The following is a 25,854-nucleotide window of genomic DNA, read 5'->3' on the forward strand; positions in this document are numbered from 1 at the left end:
TCAGCTTTAGATTTTTCAAATAGACAGTAAAATAGCAGCTAATCTGGTTCCCATACTAGAATGGCTCTTTCATGTATTTACTCCTGCACCTCCAGATTTATCTCAAGCCCTCAATACAACACAATTTCTACTTAAAATAAGTGGGACATCAAGAAAGAGGATAGACTCACTAGTTTTTGAACTCTTTGCCTTCAATTGCAGAGGACTGAACTTCATGACCCAGTGACGCTCATCCAAGCCTGTTTTCCTCATCCATTATTCTGCCCCCTCCTGCCTCTGGTGAGTCACTAGTACATTTGATTCAACAAGTCTTTTGAAGCAACACCAGTGACCTAACATGCAAGAGAAGCCATGAAATGATGCTGCAGTGCAACATTTCCAAGGCAAAGGCCACTTGGGAAATGCAGAGTGAGCTGATGTTGAAATCAGGATACCACATAGATGAACAAAGTCTGACACCCTCGCTGGATGAGTTTATGCATGCAGTGTGAGGATAAATGTCTGGTAAGGAAGAACACAAAATAGCTATCTATGGGTCTTAAACCTAAAGTTATGTTATTGAACTAAAATGAACTCGAAGTCTTACTCCCAGAGAGAAGAAGAAAAATAAAAGCCTAAGCGAAGGAAGCACAGGAGAGAGAGAATTCTTTAATAAAAAAGTAAAATTAAATTATTTTACAGAGTTAATATTATCTGGATCTGATAATTGTGCTTACCCTGGTATTAAATGGAAGTTGGTCCTTATAAATCAATACAGGTATGCCTGGCTGAAATTACCACTGGGATTCTAGTGTCAGAAGAAGTTAACATTCTGACTGGACATATGATTTCCCATGCTTTCCAGCAACATTATTCCTGCCTGTTCTCTAGCAAAAAAAGACCTAACCATCTGGGAGCAAATACATGTCCCACAGAACAAGAGAGTGCCTTCACATTTCTCAGCATCTAGTTTTTGATGTTGATTTGATTGAGTCTGATTTGGTAATCCATCCAATTCAAGGTTGTTTGAATGGACACAGCACAGCAAAGGGGGTCACAGCATGGGAGAATGATTAACTTAATCTACCTGCCTTGTTTGTTTGATGCTGCCTCTCTCCAGTGCGAGTCAATAAAACTTTGTGCACTGACACACACAACTTCCAGCACCCACCAGCTGGGCCAAAATGAGGATTAGCAAAGCTGCCTTTCTCTTTCTTTTCTTGCTCAGCTCAGGTAAGAGCCCTTTGCCTTCCACTTGCCTAGGTGAGACGGGGTCCAGACACTTGCAAGCTCCATTTGGTGAAGATAGATCCCCAAATCTCTGTGTCATCACTTACCTGGATGCCGATGGATTTGGGGTTTGCTGGCCAGAGAGAGTTACTGTCAAACAAAGCGAGAGCTGTGGTTGCTCCAGTGTTGTGTTTGTTAGAGACACCAGAAGAGTAACAGCCTCAGGGTCTGTGTGGGGAACAAATGGCCCCCTGAAAATGTGCCCCATGGCTAGAAATGGGGCAGCCGTGGAAAGAAGCCCATCGATGCCTTGATACTAAAACATGGCTGCCTCTGGTTTCAGCACCTTTTATCCTAGGGTTTTTTCTTTTCTCTGATATTACCAAGAACTGTGATCCTTATTTTGATCGTTCTAAAATTTGTAATTGCAGTGTGAAAAACAAAATCACAAACAAGAGGAAAAACTGTTCTATACACTAGACTTTCAGTCTTTTTCATAGTCAAAATCTTAACAGGAAATTTTTCATTCTTTGTGATAGGGAAGCCAAAATCTGGTCAGAATTAGTTTCTGCAGTATTTTTCACACTGCAAGACTATTTTTGTGGAACATAGTATAAAATAATTTGTAACACACAAGAACTGGGTAAGGCTCTTTACATGTATCTTTGGGGGTTTAGTAGATTGTAACTCTTACAGAAATTTTAAATAAATATTGTCTGTCCTGATAACTTTAACCTTCAGTGAACTATGGGTTTCTGATGGCACATCTTCTTTCAGGATTCTGTATAACTACACAGCCTGTCGTGATTGCAGTTAAAAATGTAGTTATGAGTGTGCAAACACATATAAAAAAAAATTACACAAGCATTTTGCATATGTAGTTTTAAAATATAAAAAAGATAACAGTTATAAAAATGTATGGGTAGATTTTAGCTGGAAGTAACAGATACTTGCCCCAGCATAAAAAAATCTAGATATTATTTAATGTCAAGAAATATGATGTTAATTAAAATTCTAGTTTATAAGCTTCTTTTTTGCAGAAGAACAGCCTCATTCAAACCAAATACACTTCTCAAATAAGTAAGAATTTTATGGGGGGGCGAGGAAAATACAGGATTTGGGCTTTCGTCTGCAATACTCTGTTTTTGTTTACAAATCCTTTATCAAATGGCAGCAATTATTTGCATTTCTGAATAAGTCAATAATACATCTTTGTAGTACTGAAAAATTCCATGGACATAGGAAAAATGGTAGAAAGAATATTTACTGCATTTTTAATCAGCTTGCATATATTTTAATCTTTTTTGCCATGTAATTGTAACAGAAAAGTGGAAAAATATTCTTGACCCAAATCAGTTATGACTGTGTCAATATTTTAAAAATCTAATGCTGTAATTATAATGACAATATTATTGCAAAATGTCAAAACTGAACAGAGTTAAGGTTACATTGAAACTGTACCATAGTATGAAATCTTTACTTGTATTTTTTGTCCTTGTGTAAAGCATTGCAGCATCCTGTGATATTTTTTTAACCTAGTTTAATGTTTTCTCTCAAAAGTCATTTCTTCTTCAGAATTTTTTTTTTTTAATAACTTGTGGAATCAGTGATTCCTGTGCCTGTTACATGAAATTTTATTGTATCCTTTTTCACTTTTTTTTTTTTTTGGCAGCTATCCTTTTCTTTCATGCATACTGTTAAACTGTCAACCCTTAGGGCCAAACTCTTCCCTAGTCTATATGCAGGAAAGAAGCCTCCAGTAACTTCTCTGGGCTTGCAATGGTATGAGAGGAAGCATAATTTGGCTTTTGTCCCTATTTTGTCAGTTGCTTCTTGTAGGTGCAAAACGATCTTAAAGAAAATACTCAACTACAGACTGTGCTAGTACTCAGGTGAAGTCATTTATCTGCACCAGGAGACATATGAGCCTGCTTCACACTACAGAAGAGCGTTACTCAGGAAAGGGAGGCATAGTTGCCTTCTTCATCCTGAAAGACATTTCACTGAACATCCTCTGGAGCCCCCCAGTCACAGGCTGTGGGTCTGAGTGGGATGAGGCTGCTTTCTGCTCCTCCTGCTGCCGTTAGACTATGACCAAGAAAGAGAAGGGTCAGAAAAAGATTAAGAAAGAAGTCATCCCTCTCTTCAGCATGGCTGTCACACGAGGGGAAAGCCAGGTTCTGGTTCATACCCTGTATGCCTTTGATTCAGCAACTGTGTAAATCCAGGCACAAAACCAGAGCAAGACTGAAATGTGTTGCAAAGGCCATGGGCCAGCTGTCTGCTTGGGGTTGAAACCATGCAGAATGGGTAACTCCCAGAGCTAAATGTTTGTCAGTAGAGTCATATGCTCATCTGATAAAGAAATTGTAAAAATCACAAGACTTATGCAACTCTGTGACCCTGCAGCTGGGAGCCATGAAAGTCACAGTGCTGTGAACTATAGCTAAGCATTCAGAGATTGCATAGCTGTAACAGAAAAATAAAATATTAATAGCAAAGACCTTCACAAGAAGGACTGTACTTGGACATTTTTGGAGTTAGCCACTAAACATATCTGTACTTTTTAGTATCCTATATATTTCATATGCAGCAGCTGTAGCCCAGAGATTATTAGGTGAATTTGTGTACCAGTTTCATATCTTGTGTTAGTTCACTGCAGTGGAGGGCAACATCTGCTACCCTGATTATTAAGCAAGTTCAGTACAGAGTTATTACAAAAATGATGAACTGAACATGAGCACAGTGTTATCCCAATGACTGCAGATGGCTTGTTTCTTGCAAGAGCAAGAGCATTTGGAAAGAAGCAGCTATGGGATGGCTGGTAAAACTGAAGTTGTCCCATGTGGGTAGATATCAGCAATGGACAATCACTTTCACATCCTTCCTGAGTCCCATTTCTCCACTTTCTCCAAAGTATGAGTGGCCAATATTTTCTTTCTGAAACACCTCACTTTTTCTCTTCTTGGGTCACCTTCTCTGTCCCCATCACTTTATAACCTAGCTTTGTGTTACTTGTTATGACTTTCAGAATTATATAAAGCACTGTTAAAGCTACTTCTCTGTCCTGCCTTACATTGGGTTTTTAGTTATGTTAACCTTTACCAACTAGGAAGGCAAGATTTACGCATATTTTGTCACCATTAGCCCAATTATTCTAGCAATTAAATGATGATGTTACTCAACTAGATGACAAAAAATTTAGCATGGAAGTTTGAAATAAATCATACCAGCACTCACATTTTTACCTCTTCCTCTCTTTTTCCTTTTAGTGCAAGGAAACATACTAGACAGTTATGTGAGAACAGAGGGAGCTTGGCTGCTCAACACAAAGAAGCAAATTTATAGGACGAATAGTAAAGAAGAATGTGCAGAGCGATGTGAAACTGAAAATAAATTTACTTGCAGGTAATTTCCACTGGTTCCCAAATACATATCTTTAATTGCAGATGATGGAGTAATCTGCCTTATTTATAAGTAGTCTGAACTTTTGAGGGATTTCTTAGGGATATGTGTGTTGGAGGTTTGTTGGAAAAACAAAAGATGCATAGAAACAGAATGCCTGCGACATATAGATGAAGACAGAAGAAACGGCGAAATTAGGAAAATTATGTTGAATTTTTATTGGAAAATATTATGATACCTTGATGCACAGCTTGGCACACTGAAAACAAACTTGACATGGTTTTATCAAAACTCTTGCACTGCTTTTGCAATAAAGAGTTATAATTAATTGCTTGGAGATTTAGGACAGCAGTAATGGTACTGCTTATGTTCATTACCTATTATCTTGCAGATACATTCATTATTCTGAATTTTACTAGAATTTGAGGTTACATAACTTCCATTTACTTTGAGAAAGAGACAGCCATCTAAACCTTACCACTCCTAAACCCTACTTCCAGCCAAGCCCTCTGTCTCCACTTGCATTTAACCAGGCCCAAGGGACTAGAAAGCATGAAAGAAGTTGACCAGCCTGTACCACTGCCCCTTGCTCAGGCTCCTTCCTGCCTTGGGGGAGCCTATTGCTTTGACTTTAAGGTGTCTGAGCCTCCTGCACCCAAATCCTCAGAGCCCATTGTGCTTCAGCAGTACAGCAGGCAAATGGCATAAAGAGGAGAGCTACCCATAACTGAGGTGGGAATGAGGAGAGACATCCATTACTGTGGTGGGAGACAGTCCTCACATACAAGGCAGGGAGGTTTTCTCTTCTAATCTTCACGAGTTCTTGATCTACCACTTCTTCAGCAGATATTTTTGAACTCGGCAGACTGACTGTCTGCAGGGCTGTTTCCAGTACTTCATTCTCCATCAGGTTTTTATTCAAAGCATGGACACCCTCATGCTGACGTTTTAAATGTGCTTTATAACTTTGTGTTTTAAATTAAAAACAAAAATTAGACTTATTTTAAAGAGGTGTAACCGTGAAGGATGACAGGGGTTTGCTGACTGAGCATGTGAAGTACCACCCTTTGATCCAACTCCCCTCTCTGAAAACCACAAAGAGAGATCAGGGCTTCAGTAGTAATTAGCTCAGGCAGGTAGGGAGGAATGCAGAGAAGGGAGGCCTGTATATTCAGATTATATATATAGTTTGCAGAGGATTATTGTTCCCTTTTGAGGCATATTCAGACATAATATCACTCCTTAGCTTCTGCCTTGGATCTGAGCCTACCATCATCTGACACCAGAATAACATCAGTGTGTTTTATTCTTGCCTCCCTAAGTAATTATGTGAGATCGATTACAATCAATAAAGAACATACGTTAAATGGCATGGAAGGATCTGAAGGAAGAAAGGTAAATGTTAGGCAGAGCTTTAAGACCAGGCCAGCACTGCATTACCCTCATGTTAGTGCTTCAGATCAATGAGGTCAGATCAATACTTCAGACTTCTTAGCCCACCTTAGCAGTGTGTTGGACCATGCTTGCTAGCTACATCCCTACTTAAATTTAACATTACTGAGCTTAGATACTGGGCTTAGATTGGGAGGAACAGTCATCAGTGTAGTTTTGTCCCAGGACAACCAGCACTCCACAGACAACTCATGGACATGGTTGCCAGCAGATTCCAGATGTGATCTCTCTCCTTTGGGGAGAGGCTGTACAAATTTACACGTACAGGCACACTGGGACCACACCAGTTGGTCACAGGGCTACAGAATGTTTTTTGTCAGTATTTGCTTTCCCGGTACAGACCTACCCACTGAATGCCATGTTGCTATTGCTTTTTTTCTGGTTCAGAAAAGCAGGTTGTAGAAAATATTTAGACGGTCAGGAGTTTTTCTTAGATGCTATTGTAAACGTTACACCACCCACTCCAGTACTGCAAACTTATAACCTAGGCACTTGCTGAAAAGACAAATGGGAGGGTTTTCCAAAGTACTTACATTGCTTCACTTATGATGACTCAGAACTGTTATTACAAGGTAATCTAAGGTTTTAGTTTATTGTGTTTTACTTTTTCCTTAGTAACTGCTGAATACTATAGAATGTCTCACTTCTTGAATGACCATTAATTTTTTTGAAATAAGGTCAAGGTCCTTTTTGCATATATCCTCTTCAGCATGTTCTCTGGAGTCTCTGGCACATTATAAATCTTTTTTATCCCCTATCATAATTTGTTCATGTAGCTCCCTTTCAACCTAAGTTTGGTGTGAAGACTTAGGAGTCAAAGTCACCACTGAAAATGGGAACTTCAGTACTCAGTGATTTGTGAAACATTACTCAATTTTAAACAACATTGAAATGCAGTGCTTGATAAAATTGTAACTGAATACTAGAAAAGGTGTTCAGGAAAATAATGCACATATTCAGCTATTGTTTCTTACATTGCTCTCTCCTCTTTATTTTCAACAGGGCCTTCTTATTCAGCAGTAAAGACCAGCAGTGTTTAACATTGGCTGAGAACACCAAAACAGCAGTGATATTCAGAAGAACAAATGCAGTTCTTTATGAAAAAAGAAGTATGTCTACATCTATATCTTTTTAATATTATTTCACTGAGAGATGCTTTCCAGTGGGACTCACATAACCCTATTGTAAATGGGGGCTAAGCCTTCACTGGGTCAGATGAAGTGGGTAGGTCAGCCTTTACCTAATATCTGGTTTCTGCCATATTGCTGGTATAGCAGTGGTACTAGGGGTCCATTTCAGGCTAATATTTTCTGAAGCCTACAGCCAGCTGCCTTTCTTTGTATATATAACGGATAGATAATTTAATGTTTTGAACATAAGATACTTTTATTATATGCAAAAGCTGGTGGTAATTTTCCTGAATCATGATTAAGAAATGCTAAGAAATCTTCTGCAGTTCCTATTGTAAAATGAAAACTGAATGGATCAATTGGCAAATAACAAAGTTTAAAGACTGAACAAAGAACTTACGCGTAAACAGTACGTCCTGATTTTGCTTCAGTACTGTGATCAGGAGCTAGACTGTGACATTGGTTTATTTTTGAGACATCCCTTGGATTTGCTGAGGTTAGAGACTGGACAAGAGTCCTGCAATATTCAGTGAGGATTTGTTACTTCATCTTTTTAAGCACTTTGAGGTCATAGGCATGGATTTTAGTTTCTTCATAACCCCATCAGTAAAGGTGAAAAACTAGTTTCACATTGTCAAATTGTCAAAAAATTGCACATCTACCAACAGAAAACAAAAGATGGATCTGGATATCATAACCATCAGAAACACAGCCTGTCATGTATGTGTCAGATGGTTTCTCTGTTTCTCATCTCTTCATTTGTAAAGAATCTCAAATAATTATGCACCTGTTCTAATGATAACATGCATTTAATCTATTGTTACAGAACAGAATGGAAAATGTAGCTTTTACCTAGGCAGATCACATCACTTCCTCCAGCAGCTGCTGCTGTCCTGATACTTCAAGGAAATTACTTTCACATGCCCAGATGCTTTTGCAATACTATTGCTGAAACCAACATGATCTTTTTCAATTGAGGCAGTTGCTTGATGAGACCTAATTACTCTTTATCATTGTGTTCAAAGAAAAGGATGACAATTGGTATAAAACTCAGTTTTAAAAATTATTTTTTCTATGGTATGTGCTGTAAAAGAGAAAGTTAGCTTTCTCTGGCTTATAGAAAAAGTAATAAGATTTAAAGTTAGCATTTGGGAAGTGTCATCCACATATCTGTTTGTAAATAGTTAACCCAAGGGACACAGGTTGAGTTTGGGGATCAAAGTTAGTTATTTGTCATCAGACAGAAAAAAACCCTAAAGGTTATATAAACGGTCAGAAGTTTACGCAAATAAAAAGTCAGCACTTGATTGATTCAATGTTCAGTTATTGAGGTTTTTAATGTCAATTTATTGCAAAATTGTTTGAGGGATCCAAATGGCTTCCAGCTAATGTTTCTAGAGTAAACTTGCCCATATGTATATACATTGAAATAAAGACATGCCTGAAGGTACATCTATAAATCCAGATCTAAACTACCTATCAGGCCACAGAAGATCTGGACCTTATTTCAGATTCAAATATCAGTTCTTTTTATTTTTGACAAGATAGTTCTGTGTAAAAAGGCACTATTTCTCCAGATTTATGTTAATCTTCTGCTTGTTTGTCAGCTTTGGTATAACTCTGATACTGAGAAAAGCTGATGCAAAACAGGGTCTCAACAGATACCTGATCTGAACATGACTTAATTGAGACAAGCCATGTCACAACCTAAAAGAGAGATTTCTTTATTGCAGCTAGAAAGAAGGAACTAGCTGATGAAATATGACCTGTGCATAGAGAAATGTTAGCTGAGTTTCCTGCTTAGTTTTCTAAGCCAGAGGACTTGTTGCCTGACAGTGACTGCCCCTAAACTGCAGATATAGAAGCTTTGAGGGAACATGCCAAGATCTGAGTTCCTTCAGCTGTGCCTTGGCAGGGCCACCCCTTGAGAGCCTACTCTCCTGGTGCCATCACCAGCTCTTTGCTGGGAAAAGTGATGGTTCATTCCTCCCAGGAAAATCTTAAAAGATCCAATGGAGCTATGGTTATTGCCTCCTCCTGGGAAAAAAAAAAATTACGATATTGAGCTTTCAGTTCTCATTCAGTTTAATGATTAATAATTTAAAACAATTTAATGTTTTTAAGGCTATAATACAAACCCAAGGCTTATTCAGCATTCAAATTCCCCTTGACCTGTATAAAGACAGGATTTCACTGCTAATTCTTTCAGTCCTTCTTTTTCCTTTTTTTCCATGAAGTTACTATTAATTTCCAAAATCTAAGAGTACAAAAACATATATAATATACACCTTCAACCAAGGTGAGAATCACTGTTTTAGCATATCATGAATTAATTAAATCTCCTTTATCACATCGTGAATTTTAATGAAACAATGTTGCCCACATTTATATGAACTTTAAAAAGCTGCTTATTTAAACTAGTAAAATGCTATGTGTATGCATCTTTGATTCTGCCCTGTTATCTTCTTCAGCTGAATTCAGGTGGCTGTCTTAAGGTTTGATTTTAATTACTGTGCATAACTATAATAACATCATATGAGGCAACGAAAAGAGAATGTTTCTATTTTGTTATAGTGTATATTTAAATGTTAAAAACTTATTTTATTATTTAAAACTACTATAGTATGTTCTCAAAATAATTGGATTGTGTTACACTTATTTCTCTGGAATTCTGGTTTAGAAGTTTTTGGATTCCACTTAAATTTTTCAATGCTAATTAATTCAACTTAGACATTAGATAACTAGTACAATTTTACAACATGAGCTGTCTATTTTTGACAGCATAAGAAAGTCAAAATATGACCAAATGTGTTTAAATGTATTAGCATGAAAATGGATTTTGTATATGCTAAAATCCAATGGATTTACCATGATACTGATTAATTAAGTACATATCATTTCAGTTTATCTTCTAGAATGCAAGGAGGGAAAAGGGATGGATTACAGAGGAACAGAAGCCAAAACTCAGAAAGGTGTGCCATGCCAGAAGTGGGCTGATAATGTCCCCCATAAACCAAAGTAAGGCCTTTTCATTTATATTTATGTTTTTCTGAAGATTTGTTAAGCCATTTATATGTGCTAAGTAGTCTTATAAACAAATTGTTTGGTGTCCAAAACCTTCTTATAAAATATTTTTCTACACTTATCTAGAATAAGATAATTCTCTAATCTGAGTTGTAATTCAGAGACCTGAGCTATATGATCAATAAAGGCATTGTCAGTCTTGGCAGTTGCATTTAAATTTTGTGGTCCTTGCATGAGCAAAGCACTAGACAGAAAAGTACCTGGTTCTGTTAAAATAAGAATTTTCTATTAATCTCACCAGGGCAAGAACTTCTTATCTTGGCTAAAGGTATAACATGTGGCAGATGAGTCAGAGGTGTATCATTTTATCAGTGAATCCACAGACAATTATAATCCACGGGGCAGTATTTCTCACATTTAATGAAAACCATCCAACTGGGTTTATTCAGTAATCTCCTGTTGAGAAGGCATAGCATTCAGATTACAGGAAACTCTCACATTTCAGCAAGTATCTTCTCACTGCATCTCCCAGGAAACATGTCCCAGAGAAGACTTTTCTCTACATACTGCATGGTACCTCAGCTGAGCAAAAATTACTGGAAACTGGAGTAAATGGAAGTATTAAAGACATGACTGGCTGCAGAGGCACCATATGTCCTGAAATCTATAGCTATGGCACTTCTAATTCTTCAGTAAAGGCACTAGCAATTAAGAGACTTCTAATGAACAACATCTACAAAATGGCCCTCAGATAAAGATTTCATTTGTAGAGTCTGCATCTGAACAACTGGGATGCTTTCCTTATTCTCTAATCCCATTTAAATTCTGTTCCAGTTACACACCTGAACAATATCCCAATGCAGGACTAGAGGAAAACTACTGCAGAAATCCCGATAAAGATGGAAAGGGACCCTGGTGTTACACAACAGATCCTGCTACCAGATTTGATTACTGTAACATCCCAGAGTGTGAAGGTCAGGATACATATACCAATTTCTTTCCCTTTTTGGAAGGTGTGTTAAAGAGTGTGAAGTTACTCACATACTTTTATTTTTAATTGAGTATTTGTTCCAAGCTCGAGTTTAGTACAGTCTGAAAATTTCCAAAGACGTTTTCAACACCAATAAGGAAGGTATCAAAAGCTATACAAAGTCTTTTTTTTTTCCCCTAGATAAAAAAGAAAAATGGTAGATGACTGTATTCACATATCAGAATCCTAGAATTGAACCAAATGACAGTTGCTAGTGCAGAAGTCAATAAAATGTGGCTGCAGCAAGGCACAGATTTTCAATTATAGTTTAGTAGTCTTAATTTAGGTCTTTTAAAAACTAAACTCTATAATGTTGGGGGGGGTTTTAATGGAATACTATAAATGCAGTTAAGTAGTTGAAGTCATCTAACCAAGAAAAATAAGCTTTTACTTTGCCAAAAAAAGACTGTCCTTCAGTCTTGTGCTCTGATTAGGCTCTTGAGCTTCATGTGAGATGAGCGTGAGTGTTTATGGACCGGTTCCTCAGGGACTTTCTGTCTTGTGTCCTCATTGTGCCTTGATCCTACAGTGGAATGCATGCACTGCAGTGGAGAAAACTACCATGGAGTAGTTGCAACAACGGTGTCTGGTCTTGAGTGCCAGCCCTGGGACTCTCAGCAACCTCACTCTCATGGATATCTCCCGGAAAAGTGAGTCAGACTCTGTGATGAGTTGTTTATTGTCAATGGTGGCCTAAAGACCACCCTGCCCCAGACAGGATATTTATTACAGCCGTTAGTAACAATTTTTAAAAATTATTTTTCCCATTCAGTTTTCCAGAGAAGGATCTGAAGATGAATTATTGCCGTAATCCCGATGGTGAACCTCGGCCCTGGTGTTTCACTACCAGCCCGACTAAACGCTGGGAATATTGTGACATTCCTCGTTGCAGTGAGTCTGACTTCTATACCTCTAGACATAAAAACATCTAGACAGCTTCCATTCAAGGTGGTGCAAGGAGATAGAACAAATAGGAGTGGTCCCAAAGATAAAGAAAATAATAAAAAGCTGATTACTTTTATCTCAAATTAAAAACAAGCAAACAAACAAACAAACAGATAAGCTTGAAATGAACCTCTGATAGATCTTCTGATGGTAGACATTTCTGTCATAGGCATTTCTAATGGTTTTGCCTGGAGCATATCTCCCTTCCTTGATGTGTTTTTCCATGACCAGGCATTTCAGTGGTTCTGATGTTTCTTCTGATGTTCCTCTTTTGACGTCAAACAGTTTCACTCTTCCTGAAAACCTTTTGGCTTTTGTTTTGCTCTTCCAAATCAGAACCCCACCTTTCCAGTTTCCTTTTCCCCTAAAGGCCTGTCCTTGCCATGATTTCCTTGGGTCTTCTCACTAGACCTCATCTTTGTTGTCTCTAACTCTCACCAGTTAGAGCACATCTCTTCCATATCTGTATCTATACCTGTACCTATCACTGATGGTCCTGCCACTTTCATCCCAGTTTTCTTCACAGTATTACCACTTGCTCACTTTCCAGCTTTGTTCTAGTGGAGCTGCTAGCGCTTAGTTGTGTTGTGTCCTGGTTGCTGTAAAGGGATGGATGCAAATGCCCTTCTGACAGTCTGACTGCCTTTGTAGATGTTAACATGTAAGAGAGAAAAGTTAAGATATTTTTACATCTTTTCTCTGTCTTTTGGACTTTCCAAATATTTTGATCCTTAAACCTTACCTGCAAAGCAATCTAAAAAGCTCACAAAATTATAAAGCTCAAAGTGGTTTTCGTTTTGTTTTACTATGTTTAGAAGGCACTGCTTAATTCCAGTTCTTTTTTCTATATTAGCGACACCCCCACCAGTTCCTGCACCAGGTCGCCAGTGCCTATCAGGAAGAGGAGAAGACTATCGAGGCACGATATCTGTTACTGAATCAGGAAATACCTGTCAGCACTGGAGTTCTCAATCTCCTCACAGACATGCTCGCACTCCTGAAAATTATCCCTGCAAGTAAGTGAAACCTCTCCATTATTCAGTGCCCATGAGAAGTATTAAGGCACAGAATTACCTAATTTTTCTTCCACTATATTGCAAAGTTCTTTGGTTATACCAGCATTCATCACCTGATGGATTCCATCTTTTCAAATTTTTTGCACATTTCTTTTTATTCACTTCACTGTTCTTGGATACTAGTGTCTACTCTTCTGACTTTCAAATTCTGCTTGACTGACTTTTCCCCTCTTCAGTTCATCCTTTTTCTGTATTGTTGCTTAGGTGAATCAATGTGGAGTAAAAAAAGTTACAATCATGTTATTTGCTTGGAGCAAAATTCTGTCACCTCATGTTTCTGCTGTGCTTCTCTTGGCCTCAAAGTACTACATTAAATACAGTCTCTGTTTACTCACCAATCTAGCAGGTGTCTTGTTTAGCATATCCAAAACACCAGTACATTGTAATTATTCATCTAATAAATGACATCAGTAAATGACAGCAGCAGTTACCCACCGGTAAATACAATGGTAAACTAGGCAGCAAGGTACATTCTCCTGTTGTTCATAACCTTTCCTAGATTTCCATAAGAGGTTTTTCTTAGCCAAGTTTTCTGTTTCAGGAGCCTAGAGGAAAACTATTGTAGAAATCCCGATGGTGAGAAGATGCCATGGTGTTATACCACCAACAGAACTGCCCGGTGGGAATATTGCACCATCCCCTCCTGTGATGGAACAGAATCAGAGGCCCCTGGTAAGAACAACAGGAGGCATCTGGAAGTGAACAGTCATCATGGTTTATTTTGAAAAAAAATCTTGGCTGACTCTGCCCAGTTGCACTGTTGCAGTCACTCTCAGTATTGTACGTACCAGCTGAACTCCTGACCCTGATGTGGAGCCTGGGCTGGTATGTTCAGTCTGGTGGATAAGGGCAGAAGGTTTTAAGTCACCTACTGACCCAGCTCAGGAAAAGTTGCAGTAACAGAAGTCTTTTCCTTTTGTCAAATGGAGGTTCCCTCAACCTCTAAATTTTGAAGTGCTCCATGGAAAAGTTAGCTAGCTTTATGAGCCAGATCCTGAAAAACTGAATCCAAAGCAAAAACTAAGATAATTTAAGAGCAGTGGACCAAGACTCCATAAAAAAACAATCACAAGGAGATTCTCCTTACACAAGGCAGGCTTGTTCTACACAAGCACCTGTGGCAAAGTCAAAGACATTCCCCTACACTGGAGAAGTTTTGGTCCATATGTGAACTATTCAGATCATTAGCTGAAGTAAATCACCATTCATGACAGTAAAATTGATATGCAAGTGCTTTTAATCTAGTGTATACTGAAATTTTTACAAACATTTTTGGAAATCTTCTTTCTGATCTTCAATCTGAGAAGGATTCTCTTACAGAGAGCATGTTGTGGTGATCAGTGAAATAACCCTGGATTGTTTTCTGTTGGCTTTCTATGCTCATATATAAATATCAAAGTATTAAGATGCAAGGGACTGGTTTCTGTTATTCACTACAGCTGTTGATGTGCCTGAGCAGGCTCAAATTACTGAGGAGTGCTATAAAGGCAATGGTGTGACCTACCGTGGCACAGCTTCTTTCACTCTCACGGGAAAGAAATGTCAAGCCTGGAGCTCAATGTCACCACACCGACACAATAAAACGGCAGAGCAGTTCCCAAATGCGTATGTGTATTTCCCATTTCTGTGTTTCATTGAACAATGACCATTCACGAACTCGTTTTGATTTGCATCATCTTTACACAACAATGATTTGAAAGCTGGGAAGGAAGTGTACTTGGTAAAAATAATCCCTTCCTTTTCTTCTTTTTTTTTTTTTTTTTTAATTGTGGAAATATTTTCTATTAACCTCATCTTGAAACAAACCACATTTGTCATTATTGTGCTTTAGACTAATTAACGGTGTGTTTCTACATTGCTTCTAAAGGAATTGAGAGTTATCATAAATTTTCTTTTATACTGAAATTAATTGTTTCTATACATGACCTTATTCATGAGTTTAAGTCTTCTTCCTAGTCTGCAGTTCATTAGACCTTTGAGGAAGGTATGGGCTATTTTCTTATTCCTAATATTTACTATTTATTCCAAAATGCAAAAAACTATTTATTTTTAAAAGCTATTAATGTATTTGGAAAAGTAAAACTAAATAAATCTTTAATATACATATATGCATTTACTTATCTGGGTTTGTAAATGGTATTCTACTGTAGGGATTAATCAGTGAATAAGGATTTGGCATATTTATATAATCTGAATATGTTTCTTGATTTCTTTATGCCGGAAAAAGGATTTCTGTCACACACTGTACATGATAAATGATATATGCCAGCTCTGTAGCATACCTTCTTTCTGAAATGTTCTTCGAAGTTTTCCTCAAAGCAGTGGCGTGGATGGGAATATAATATGCTTACATTTGTAGGGACTTGAAGCAGAATTATTGCAGAAACCCAGATGCCGATAGCCGCCCATGGTGCTACACCACTGACCCCAGTGTGAGATGGGAGTATTGCAACCTGAAGAGATGTGATGACCAGGTACCAGTGACTTTACCAAAACCTCCCCAGACAACACTGGAACCAAATCCTGGTGAGAATATTTTTCGCTTCTCCCAGAAATGCTCATAGCCAGCAAGCTGTTTTTTATGGAAATGTCATCAAGAATCCAAAGAGGATGAAATACAGGAAATTCTAGATAATTACAGAATTTAATATTGTATCCATTCCATTTTCTGAACTTTCCTGTGGAATTTTATAGCAGGGTTTCTGTGTTTGCTTTTGGATTAATATTGCATCTTTTACTCTACTACATCTGGCAATATTCAAAACACAAGGAAACAGATGGCTAGTAGTCTCACACTGCTGTGGGAGGGCTACTAGCAATGACACCAAATACAGAGCTGGTGGCATTTTGATTGCAATTGTTCCAAAAAAATCTTTTCCTGTGCCATGCATTCACATTTCCAGGGCTCCATTTCCGATCAGAGGGTAGCTGGCTTTTTAATTCGGTTCAGATACAACTTTGTTATGCTATGATATGTTCTTCTGGTTATAAGGCTAATAATTTTGGCTAAACTTGTACTACTGCTTTTTACCTGATGTAAAATGTTGCATTGGACAGATATCAGTGACTGTAAGGAAAAGACTTCGTAAGTGCATGGTCTATGTAGTCCTGGCTTCTGGAGTCACAAGGGGTCAACTGACTAAGCTTCTTTGATTCTTTCATAATGATGAAGAAAACATTTAAAATGCAAGGAAATTAAAATGTGATTGTTAGCCATCATTGATACTGTGTTGTCCTTTTTTCTTTGTATACATATTATGTAGGACATGTAAATCCCAGCAGCATTTCCTCAAATTTATTTCTGCTTCACCACCATCAAGTATAGACATGGTCCAATAGCTCACAGCTAACAATCATTTCCTTGTCCTCTTTCTTCTCAGATTGCATTACTGGTAATGGAAAAGATTACCGTGGCACAGTAGCAAAAACTGGAAGGGGCAGGACTTGTCAAGAATGGAGTTCTCAGAGACCTCATAGCCACGACTATTTCACTCCTATGACTCATCCAGGAGCAGGCCTGGATAAAAATGTAAGCAGTTGTTCATTTAATACTTGCTATCATTGATGTTCGCCCATCTTCTTCATGGTTCCTCAGCAAGCATTTAATGCCAGGTCTTTGTAAATTAATTGATTTTCCTCAGTTCAGTCCAAGAACCTGATTGTGCTAATTCTTGTTGACATGAGCAGTCTGTACTTGTGGACACACAGATGCCCAGAAACTTTGTTGAATACTTCTGCAGCGCAGCCAAGGGGCTTTAGATGGGCACTCAGACAGAAAGAGCACCTGGGATCATAGGTTTCAGTTGTAACAGTGACGGGTGAGATGGCAAGGGATCCGATGTTCAGTGCCAGTTCCTTGAGATATGTAGCTGATGGATTGCAGCCCCCATCCTCTACTAATTCCCCCTCCGGCCCTCCAACTTCTGCCGCAGTCCATCATACAAAGATCTACATGCATCTGACCCATCCTGTTAGTCATTCTCCACCTCTAATCTTCATATCCCTACTCCTAACACATGTCCTCATTACTAGTTCTTGAGACTTGTAAAATCCCATACACAATACTTGCCTGGCTTGTGACAAGCTCTGTATGCAGTATAAAGAGTTTGTTTGATGCTAGCTTGAACTATTTTTCTTCAGCTACATGATTTTAGAGCTTGCTTTAGTCAATCCTCTGATGGCATGACATACCCTATACTGAATTCCAGCTCATATTGGGGAATCTCCCTCTGAAAAGCTGCCTGCCATAACTTTTTGGTTCTTGCATTTGGCAGGGACTCTCAGGGAAGGGAAGGAAATATTTTCTCCTTTTTCCTAAGACATGGGATATAGTTCAGAGTAGGGAAAGGAACAAAAAAAAAAAAAAAATCTAGTAACATGCAGTTGTGCGAGATGCCTGTGCTCAGCAGAAATCAGTCAAAATGGCCTGTAAGACCTAGAGAGTGATTCAGCTAAGCAGACACCCCACATCAGGGTCAACAGTGCACCCTTGTCCCTGGGACTCATAGGTATCACAAAGTTGTGCAAGAGCACCTTACACAATACCCTCTTGCCTTGGAGTCATGCGACCAGAGTGGGTGTGAAAATACCTCAAGGCTGACCCTGCTGCTCTTACTAACTGCAGTGGAAGCAGGAGTAGACAGTTTAGTGCTTTAGAAAACCCCATCCTAGGTCAAGATCTCCTACTTTTTAAGAGCTCAGAGGTCCAAGCTTGCACTTGTGAAGCTTACTGGCTGAAGACGGTTGAAGAGTTTTCACTTTTATTATCTTTTTTTCTAAACTGATAGAGAAAATAGAAAAATGAAACAAATTTGACAAAAGGAATTGGAAATCACTTATCAGTAATGAAGTAAAAAAAAAAAAAAGATTCCCAAATTTAATTTTATTTTATTTTGAAACATGCATTAGTAGAGCTTTTTGTCCCCTAGTTAATAGCTGATGTGTTTATTCTTTGTTGCAGTATTGCAGGAATCCTGATGGAGATGTGAATGGACCTTGGTGCTACACAACAGACCCAAGGAAAGCCTGGGAGTACTGTGACATTCCCAAGTGCCGTAATTATTCCTTTAAAGACTGGTGTCTCCCTTTTCTGTAACCTCTTATGACAACTGGAGAACATTCAGTGATTACTCTGAAAGACTGATCTAAAACAGTGCAATAGCTTTAGAATGGAGAGATGCTTAAATCTGTATCTGAAGTCTTAATAATGGTGTTTATTCCTTGAAAGCCACATACCCAGCACAAGAGGTACCTGGAGCCCACTGAAGCTCACGTGGGCTTTTCTGTGTATTTCAAAATAGGGCTGTTCCTGCAGAAATTTTCCTGGATCCTACCCGGTCATCTGGCATAACCACGTGTGTGGCCAGGCTGAACAAGGGATGTTCTTATCCCAGCAAAATTTTTGCAGCCGCTGCTCATGTGGCTCTGTTTGTGTCCTGGATGTAAAACAGTTTTTCCCTTCTCTGATATTGTGTAGTATCAGATGTCTGGAAATTGCATCTGGCCCTAAATATTTAATCAAATGCCCTTGTCTTTATTACTAGTAACCAAGCCATTCAGAACTCTGAATGAGGAGCTGCAACAGAATGTACAATGTTAAAGTTTTACAACATTTTGATTTCGAGTCCTTTCATGTTCACCAACAACAAAAGCTATGCCAGGAAGAGAGGTAGTTCCCACTCAAAAGAAGGGTGATTTTCTTGTTGCTCTATCTTCTCAGCTGTGAGCAAAACCCCAAAATGGAGCAAATAAGAAAAAGAAAGATGTTCTATAACATAAGCATATTGTAACTGTAAAATTACTACTGCATTAAAAGTTTTGGGCTGGGACTCTTAGACGAAAAATGGCATTTTCACATGGTTATTGGATTAATTTTGAAGATTCTTTTTTTTTTTTTTTTTTTAATAATATTTTGTAAGTTCAGTCATTCAGCTAAACAACAGAGAAAATGTGGCTTTTGCCTTCAATTTCATTTAGTTCATTTTGCTGACAACAAATTCTAAATTCCGTGTTGATAGGAATCAGTTTCTCAGGGATAAGTGAGAACTACATTTTTTAATTCAGAGACATCTGAAATACCAAAAAATACTGAAATAAGAGTGGACAAAATTTTGTCCCACAGAGACAGTGATTTAATTTTACATGCTGTACCACCAAGATTAATTTGAAAACAGCTGACAGTGTAGCTTTTGCATTCCTGGCATCTGTAAGAGTACATTTAAAGATGTTGATAGAATTTTTTTTATTTCTCTCTGTTTGCTTCTCCTTTCCCTTCTGTTTTTTTTCTATCTGCCTGTAGATCTACTGATGTGTAATTTGCTGACCACTGAAAAGTTTATGTGAAAAAAAATTGCCAGGCATTTTTAAGTGTTCTAGATGAACACAGGCTAAAAAAATATAGGTGGTATATGGTATATAACTTCCTTCAGAGAATCAAAAGCTAAAGTGACAAATGTAACAGGTTCACCTTCTAGGTTTCCAAGTGCATAGTGAATGTATAGCAAATACACTGAAGTGCCTTACAGTGTTTTGTTTTTTTTTTTTTTTTCAAATTCTGCAGCTCCTGCTCAGTATGAGTGCGGAAAATCCAAGTTCAGACCAAAGCTGTGTGCTCAAAGGATTGTTGCTGGATGTATTTCGCATCCCCACTCCTGGCCCTGGCAAATCAGTCTCCGGACAAGGTATGACTGTTCCCCATTACATTAGACTTTATATGCAAGGAAACTTTGCCTCTTACAGGATGTTATAGTATGTGGTTTCAGCATTCTAAGCGCGATTTTAAAATCGCTGTAAAATAGCTCAAGGCTATACATTACATGTGCTAATCTTAAAGAAGGCCGTTTAGACAACCAAAAATTCTCAGTTTTGTGATAAGTAGCTATAGAATCAACACAATTGCTAAATTAAATCTGTCACTATACCCTACAGTAGAATCAGTATCCTATGAGTAGAAGCAACAGTTTGAAATATGATTAGTACAGATCTTGATTAGTCCTTTCATGTGTTTGATTCTACTGGCAAAGTTATTAGCAAAACTAGGAATCAAGGCCAGTTGCAGATATTTCTGACTGTGATCAGAACTAAATAAAATCCCGAACCTCTAAAACGGTATACATCACTGCATATACAGTTTTCCATATATAGAAATACTGGTTAAGAACAAAGATCTAGGTGTTTTCATACAAGTCCTTATAAAAACATCCACACAACACTGCTGCCATTGTAAGAAATATTGTTCAAGGGAAGTAAAATGTTGATTCTTAATGAAAATATGAAATAATGTCTTTAGTTTGTAAAGGTGTACATATTAAAATATTACCTGATGAACTGCATTAGAATTAACTTCCCCACCTTAAACCAATGCCCTTTTTGTGCTTTTCTTCTCTATTACAGTTTTGGCCTGCATTTCTGTGGAGGAACTCTGATAGACCCTCAGTGGGTTCTTACTGCCGCTCACTGCTTAGAAAAGTAAGTATCTGTTATAGCCTGCACCAGCATTTTCTTACACTAGATAGAAAATCAGAGAAAAATGGACCCAGTAACCAACCTGACCTGTCTTTCAACTCAGCTTGCAAACAGTTGAGATTTGAGCCAAGTCTATCCATCATTCATTGAAGCAGTTATGACTGAAGAAATGAAGAGTGGCAGTGATAACTTTTGCCAGCTTGATTTCATGTGCCATAATAAGGGATTTAGAAATTAATTGTACGCCAAAGCAGGCTTTATTTTTTCTGGCCTTGACAGAACAAGGTGCCCAATAACATCATATGTGGGCTACATCCTGGGTGTGTGTCTGTCACCTCACCATGTACAATCATTTCCAATAGGTCCTCACGGCCAGCTGCATATAAAGTATACCTTGGATTACACAGAGAACGAGCATCAGAGGCATCAGTGCAAAAACGAGATGTTGAGAAATTGTTCAAGGAGCCACACAGGACGGACATTGCTCTGCTAAAACTGAGCAGGTACCCTTTCACCTGAAGTGTTCCTTCATTCTGATGGGACAAGTTGACTAAATAGTGGTGCCATGGAAATGTGTGTTTCTGTACACACTGTGTTCAATCAGCCATTTCAGACCCTCTCTTTCTTCTCTTTCTGCTGAAGCTCCAGTGGAATCCAGGGTGATTCAGCTGCAGGGCTTCAGAAAGGGAAACAGCTGCCTTGGGAGGGGAGGAGGACTAGGGACAGTGACCCAGTCTGGCAATGTGCTGGGTGCCAGCTGCTGGGAGGTGAGGCAGAGGCAGCAGAGTAAAAGGTAATGCCTATAGGAGGTTCCAGTCTGTGTTTCTACATGCTTCTACCTTGGTAAGCTAAAGAGGATTGAACGCTGCAATATTAGCACGATGTCACCCCATATGGTTTCCATGCTGTGGTGGGGAGATTTCTTCCTCCAACAGGTCTGTCCAGTGGGCAGGCAGACAGTATGCACGTATGGCCCTTCCTGCATCTGCTTCCATTCATCTGAAACGCTCGCCGAGGCACTGTGCAATCAAAAGGAATACATCCACACAGCTGCAAGCAGATGTGAACATATGGTGCTTGTGATTTGATTTCTGTGGCTACAATGCAGGTCCAAAACAGATGCAGGGTCAGCACAATTAATGTGGCTTCTTAATTAAGCTTAGCCTTTGCTGCAACCAAAGGCAAGTCAGACTGACTTGGGTTCTGCTGTGTGCTAGGTATGCAGTTTGAAAGGGATTTATAAGTAGTCAGACTGGATGCAGACAGAGCAAGCTAACACCTATGTGTTAAGTGCCTTTAATTCATGCCCCTAAGTAGCTTTGTAATTATGTTTTGTTGGTTATGCATTAGCCTAAGTCAAAACATTCTCTTGGATTTATGCTAGCAATCTTAGTATCAAAAACCTCTAACTTTTTTCCATTTCAGATCCTTTCATTTAGTGTATCACATTCTGAGTGATTAGAGCCTAAACCAAAAGCAGTTTTGCACATTAGAAAAACGCTTTACCTGAAGCTCAGTATTTCAAAGAAAAAAGGTTGACTGTATATAAAGTCTTTTTAAAAACCTGAAGGTGGTATCAGAGATAAATGTGCTAATGATTGTTCCTGTATGAGTCTCTTGGTTGTTTCTTTCAGCCCAGCAATCATCAATGATCATGTGATCCCAGTTTGTTTGCCAAAAGAAAATGCTGTGTTAGGAGGAAGAGAGGAGTGCTATGTGACGGGCTGGGGGGATACAAGAGGTGAGACATTAACACGTGAGATGTTAACACATCTGACAGCTCTGTGGAGGTTGGTATATACTTGTATCCAAAGTGTATTCTCTTTGTGCCAAAACCACCACACACAAGCTTCCATGCATTCCCATTTCATCAAAATCCATCAGGTATGATATTCTTTCCACTGTCTCCCTCTGATTTAGATTCTCCTAAATCACTCAGAACCATGTAAACTGAAACCCCCTAAACCAATACTAAAAGAGGAGGTCAGACCTAAGGAGCTGCTAACTCTTATCTCTCAGTCCACTTTGGTTTTCCCCAAAGTGGGCTTTTATGCAGTCAGGAGGAAACTTTTTCTAGATTCAGACTATTTTTCAATCACATGAAGGTGAGTTTGCTCATCCTCTTGAATGATTTTTTTCTTCCAACCAGCCTGGTTCAGAAGACCTTACACAAATATAATCATAACTCTCATTTTCAAAACCTCCCACTCTGTCTTGGTTGAGAAAGGCATCAGTACATTCCCTGCCTCCTTGTTTCTACCCATCACGCCATTTTCAGTTGTTTACTTCCTGCCTTCTTTCTTCCACAGAGAAAAAAACTCTGATACAGAGAAATAAAATGGCATGGGAATGGCTCCCACAAATATCAGTGGCTACTGGCTCCATACAGATGTACTGTGGGAGCAAGGTCAATCAGTGCAGCGTGGATTTTGATGGGTGGTAGTGGGTGATAAGTACCATGATACTGATAATGCTTACTGATTTTGGTATCACTTCATATTATGCATGGAAAGTATATGCACAGTGCATAAACACTACACTTATTTTACTGCTTATCCATATCTCAATGTTTGTCTTGTGAAGGTGTTCATTTATCTTTGTCATTTATCATGTTTTGGTTTTGTTTTTATTTGCAAAGGAACTGGTGGTGATGGCTACTTAAAGGAAACTGGTTTCCCTGTAATTGAGAATAAAATATGCAACCGCCCTGAATTTTTGAATGGTAGAGTCAAAAAACATGAGCTCTGTGCTGGAAATATTCATGGTGGCACAGATAGCTGCCAGGTAAGGAAGTCTGTGAGCATCAGAGTTGGTGTTAAGCACATTCAAATCAAATAGTGCTCTGGTTTCTGAGGCTCAGAATTAAACTTGGGATGTTGCCACACCACATGGCATATGAACAGAAAAATGCACATGGATTCTGCTCTTTCCTTGCTCCCTTGTCTGCTGCTAGGAAGTGGGGCAGGTAATTTTTCAGATAAGCCTGAGCTACAAAGCACATGGTAATACATGGCTGCCCAAGCCAGGTCTATGGAAGCCAACTTAGAATGACTAACAGTCTGATTTTTATTCCCCAGACCACTTTGCCTCAGTTACACTAGCACCAATGTCCAATCTAGCTCAGTTAAAAACCTGAGAGATTTCTGTTAGCAGTCAAGGAACAATGCAGTGAAGTCTGCCATGCAGTCATACCAATGGCCAAAGGAACTACTAATTTCCAAGTATCAGTGCCAGTACCTGTGAAAATCACACTGGGTGAAGCAAAATGCATGCTGGACTTCCCTTTTGCTGAAAAGGAAGAATATGGTTGGCAATAGTTCATCTCTCAAGTGTGGTATACATGCTTTCTCCAGAAGTCTAGGTTTTGAAATTGAGTTCTTCAGTTCGTTTAAATATATAAAAGGGCTCATAAAAGGTTAACATCATGAATCAGGATGGGAACTTTCCTCCCTGAGAAGCTAAAGATGACTTTTTAAAGAAGTGTGAAAACTGCAGACTGTCTGCCCCAGCTGTCAGGCCAATGCCATTGCCAGCACAGCACAGATCCTCTATGCACAAGCACTGTGGTGAGCAAGCAGGCCATTGAAGGGTGTGCGTTCATGTCTTAAGACACATGGCTTGAATGCTTGCATTCACTTGTTCTTGGATCATCTAGTAACAACAGGAAACTGTAAAGACCTGAGAGAAGAGGCTGAGGAAGTGCTGTTTAAATTACTAAAGGCAATCCGATTCCTTCTCACCAAATCCCCTTATTTCAAATATAAATGTAAGACTTGGATGATGGGAAGAAATGACTTTACAACAGTGTTCAACTACATGCATAGAGAACTATTGTCTGGTTAAAGCTCCAGTGTTTTCTTATAACTTGTGTGCTTCTCACACACGAGAGGTACTTCTGCTTCTGTGTGCCCTGTGAGAAGGCCACTCCTGCACATGGGGCTCTCTGTGAAGGTCTCATCCTGTTCTTTCTCTGTTTAGGGGGACAGTGGAGGACCTCTAGTCTGTCTGGACCAAGATAAATTTGTCCAACATGGAGTCACCTCTTGGGGTCTTGGCTGTGCACAACCCATGAAACCTGGTGTTTATGTTCGAGTTTCCAATTATATTCCTTGGATTAAGAGTACAATGGAAAACAACTGATCATGGGTATGGACTGCCCTCTCCTGGAAAGCAGTTTGCATGTTAGAAATACAAGATTACAGGTGCAATATTAAAGCTACAATCATCTGTAAGAAAGTAAAATAAATATGATCATCCACTTTAAATTGTTATAAATTAAGAGTTATTTTCAAGAAACCCAACTGATGGTGTGTTACACTCTTTCTATATGTTCTATGGTTTGCTATGTTTGACAATAGACTTACCCACCTCCGAAACACATGCCAAAAATCTCAACCTCAGCTGTAACTGGACATCTGCTTTTCAGTCTTATATTATGCTCTACAATGACTTTTTCTTCTAAGGTTGACTTTCCCAAGCTGTTGTGTTTCCAATAAATGAAGAAAGGAGAATATTTCTCATTTTCTATGAGTTGTCTAAGCCTCTTACCAATTTAATGATACAAAACAAAGAAGAATCTTACTGTACATGTCATATACATGTGAAGTTTTATTAGATACGACCAATAGCATTAAATACACGGGATTAAAACAAAAAGAAGCAAACACATTTGGTTTGTATTTTCATATTTTTTATTGATGTGGAAATCTGTATGTCAGCAAAAGTACAAATATTGCATCAGAGATATAAAACGGTGAATAAAAAATAGCCTCACCCTAAAGTCAGTCCATAGTGAAAATAGAGATATAACTGTCAATCATTACAGCAAGTAATGACAATGTGTTTAACGTTACAAAATTTTGTTGTCCATAGTACACAACCTGTTTCACTATATAACTTTATCCCACTATATAACTGTTACATGTACATTTTTCTTGTTTAAAAGAAAATCATGTACACATGCCTGTGGTTATAGGACGTGAAATCTTAGACCTTTAGAGACATCCTCCAAGGAAAGCTTGGCTCACACTCACCACAGTGAAACACTTCCTAACTATGAACCCCTGCTCTCATCCTGCACCACTTGCATATCAGCCAGGGAGCACCCCACAGGCGCCTG

General features: G+C 38.6%; 1 protein-coding gene across 1 annotated transcript; it reads left to right on the plus strand.

Annotated features, from left to right (window-relative positions):
* Nucleotides 1-1,163: 1,163 nt before the first annotated feature.
* Nucleotides 1,164-24,875, plus strand: LOC104366057 (plasminogen). The gene is made up of 19 exons (XM_009972937.3): nucleotides 1,164-1,212; nucleotides 4,482-4,617; nucleotides 7,069-7,175; nucleotides 10,100-10,214; nucleotides 11,055-11,194; nucleotides 11,780-11,900; nucleotides 12,023-12,141; nucleotides 13,049-13,211; nucleotides 13,813-13,943; nucleotides 14,711-14,876; nucleotides 15,631-15,797; nucleotides 16,652-16,800; nucleotides 18,232-18,325; nucleotides 19,831-19,951; nucleotides 20,664-20,738; nucleotides 21,098-21,238; nucleotides 22,370-22,476; nucleotides 23,374-23,519; nucleotides 24,714-24,875. Exons 1-19 carry the CDS (start codon nucleotides 1,164-1,166, stop codon nucleotides 24,873-24,875), a joined length of 2,409 nt encoding a protein of 802 aa, XP_009971239.3.
* The last annotated feature ends 979 nt before the right edge of the window (nucleotides 24,876-25,854 follow it).

Source organism: Tyto alba, unplaced genomic scaffold (genome assembly GCF_018691265.1).
Source record: "Tyto alba isolate M040663 unplaced genomic scaffold, T.alba_DEE_v4.0 Super-Scaffold_22, whole genome shotgun sequence".
Taxonomy (NCBI): Eukaryota; Metazoa; Chordata; class Aves; order Strigiformes; family Tytonidae; genus Tyto; species Tyto alba.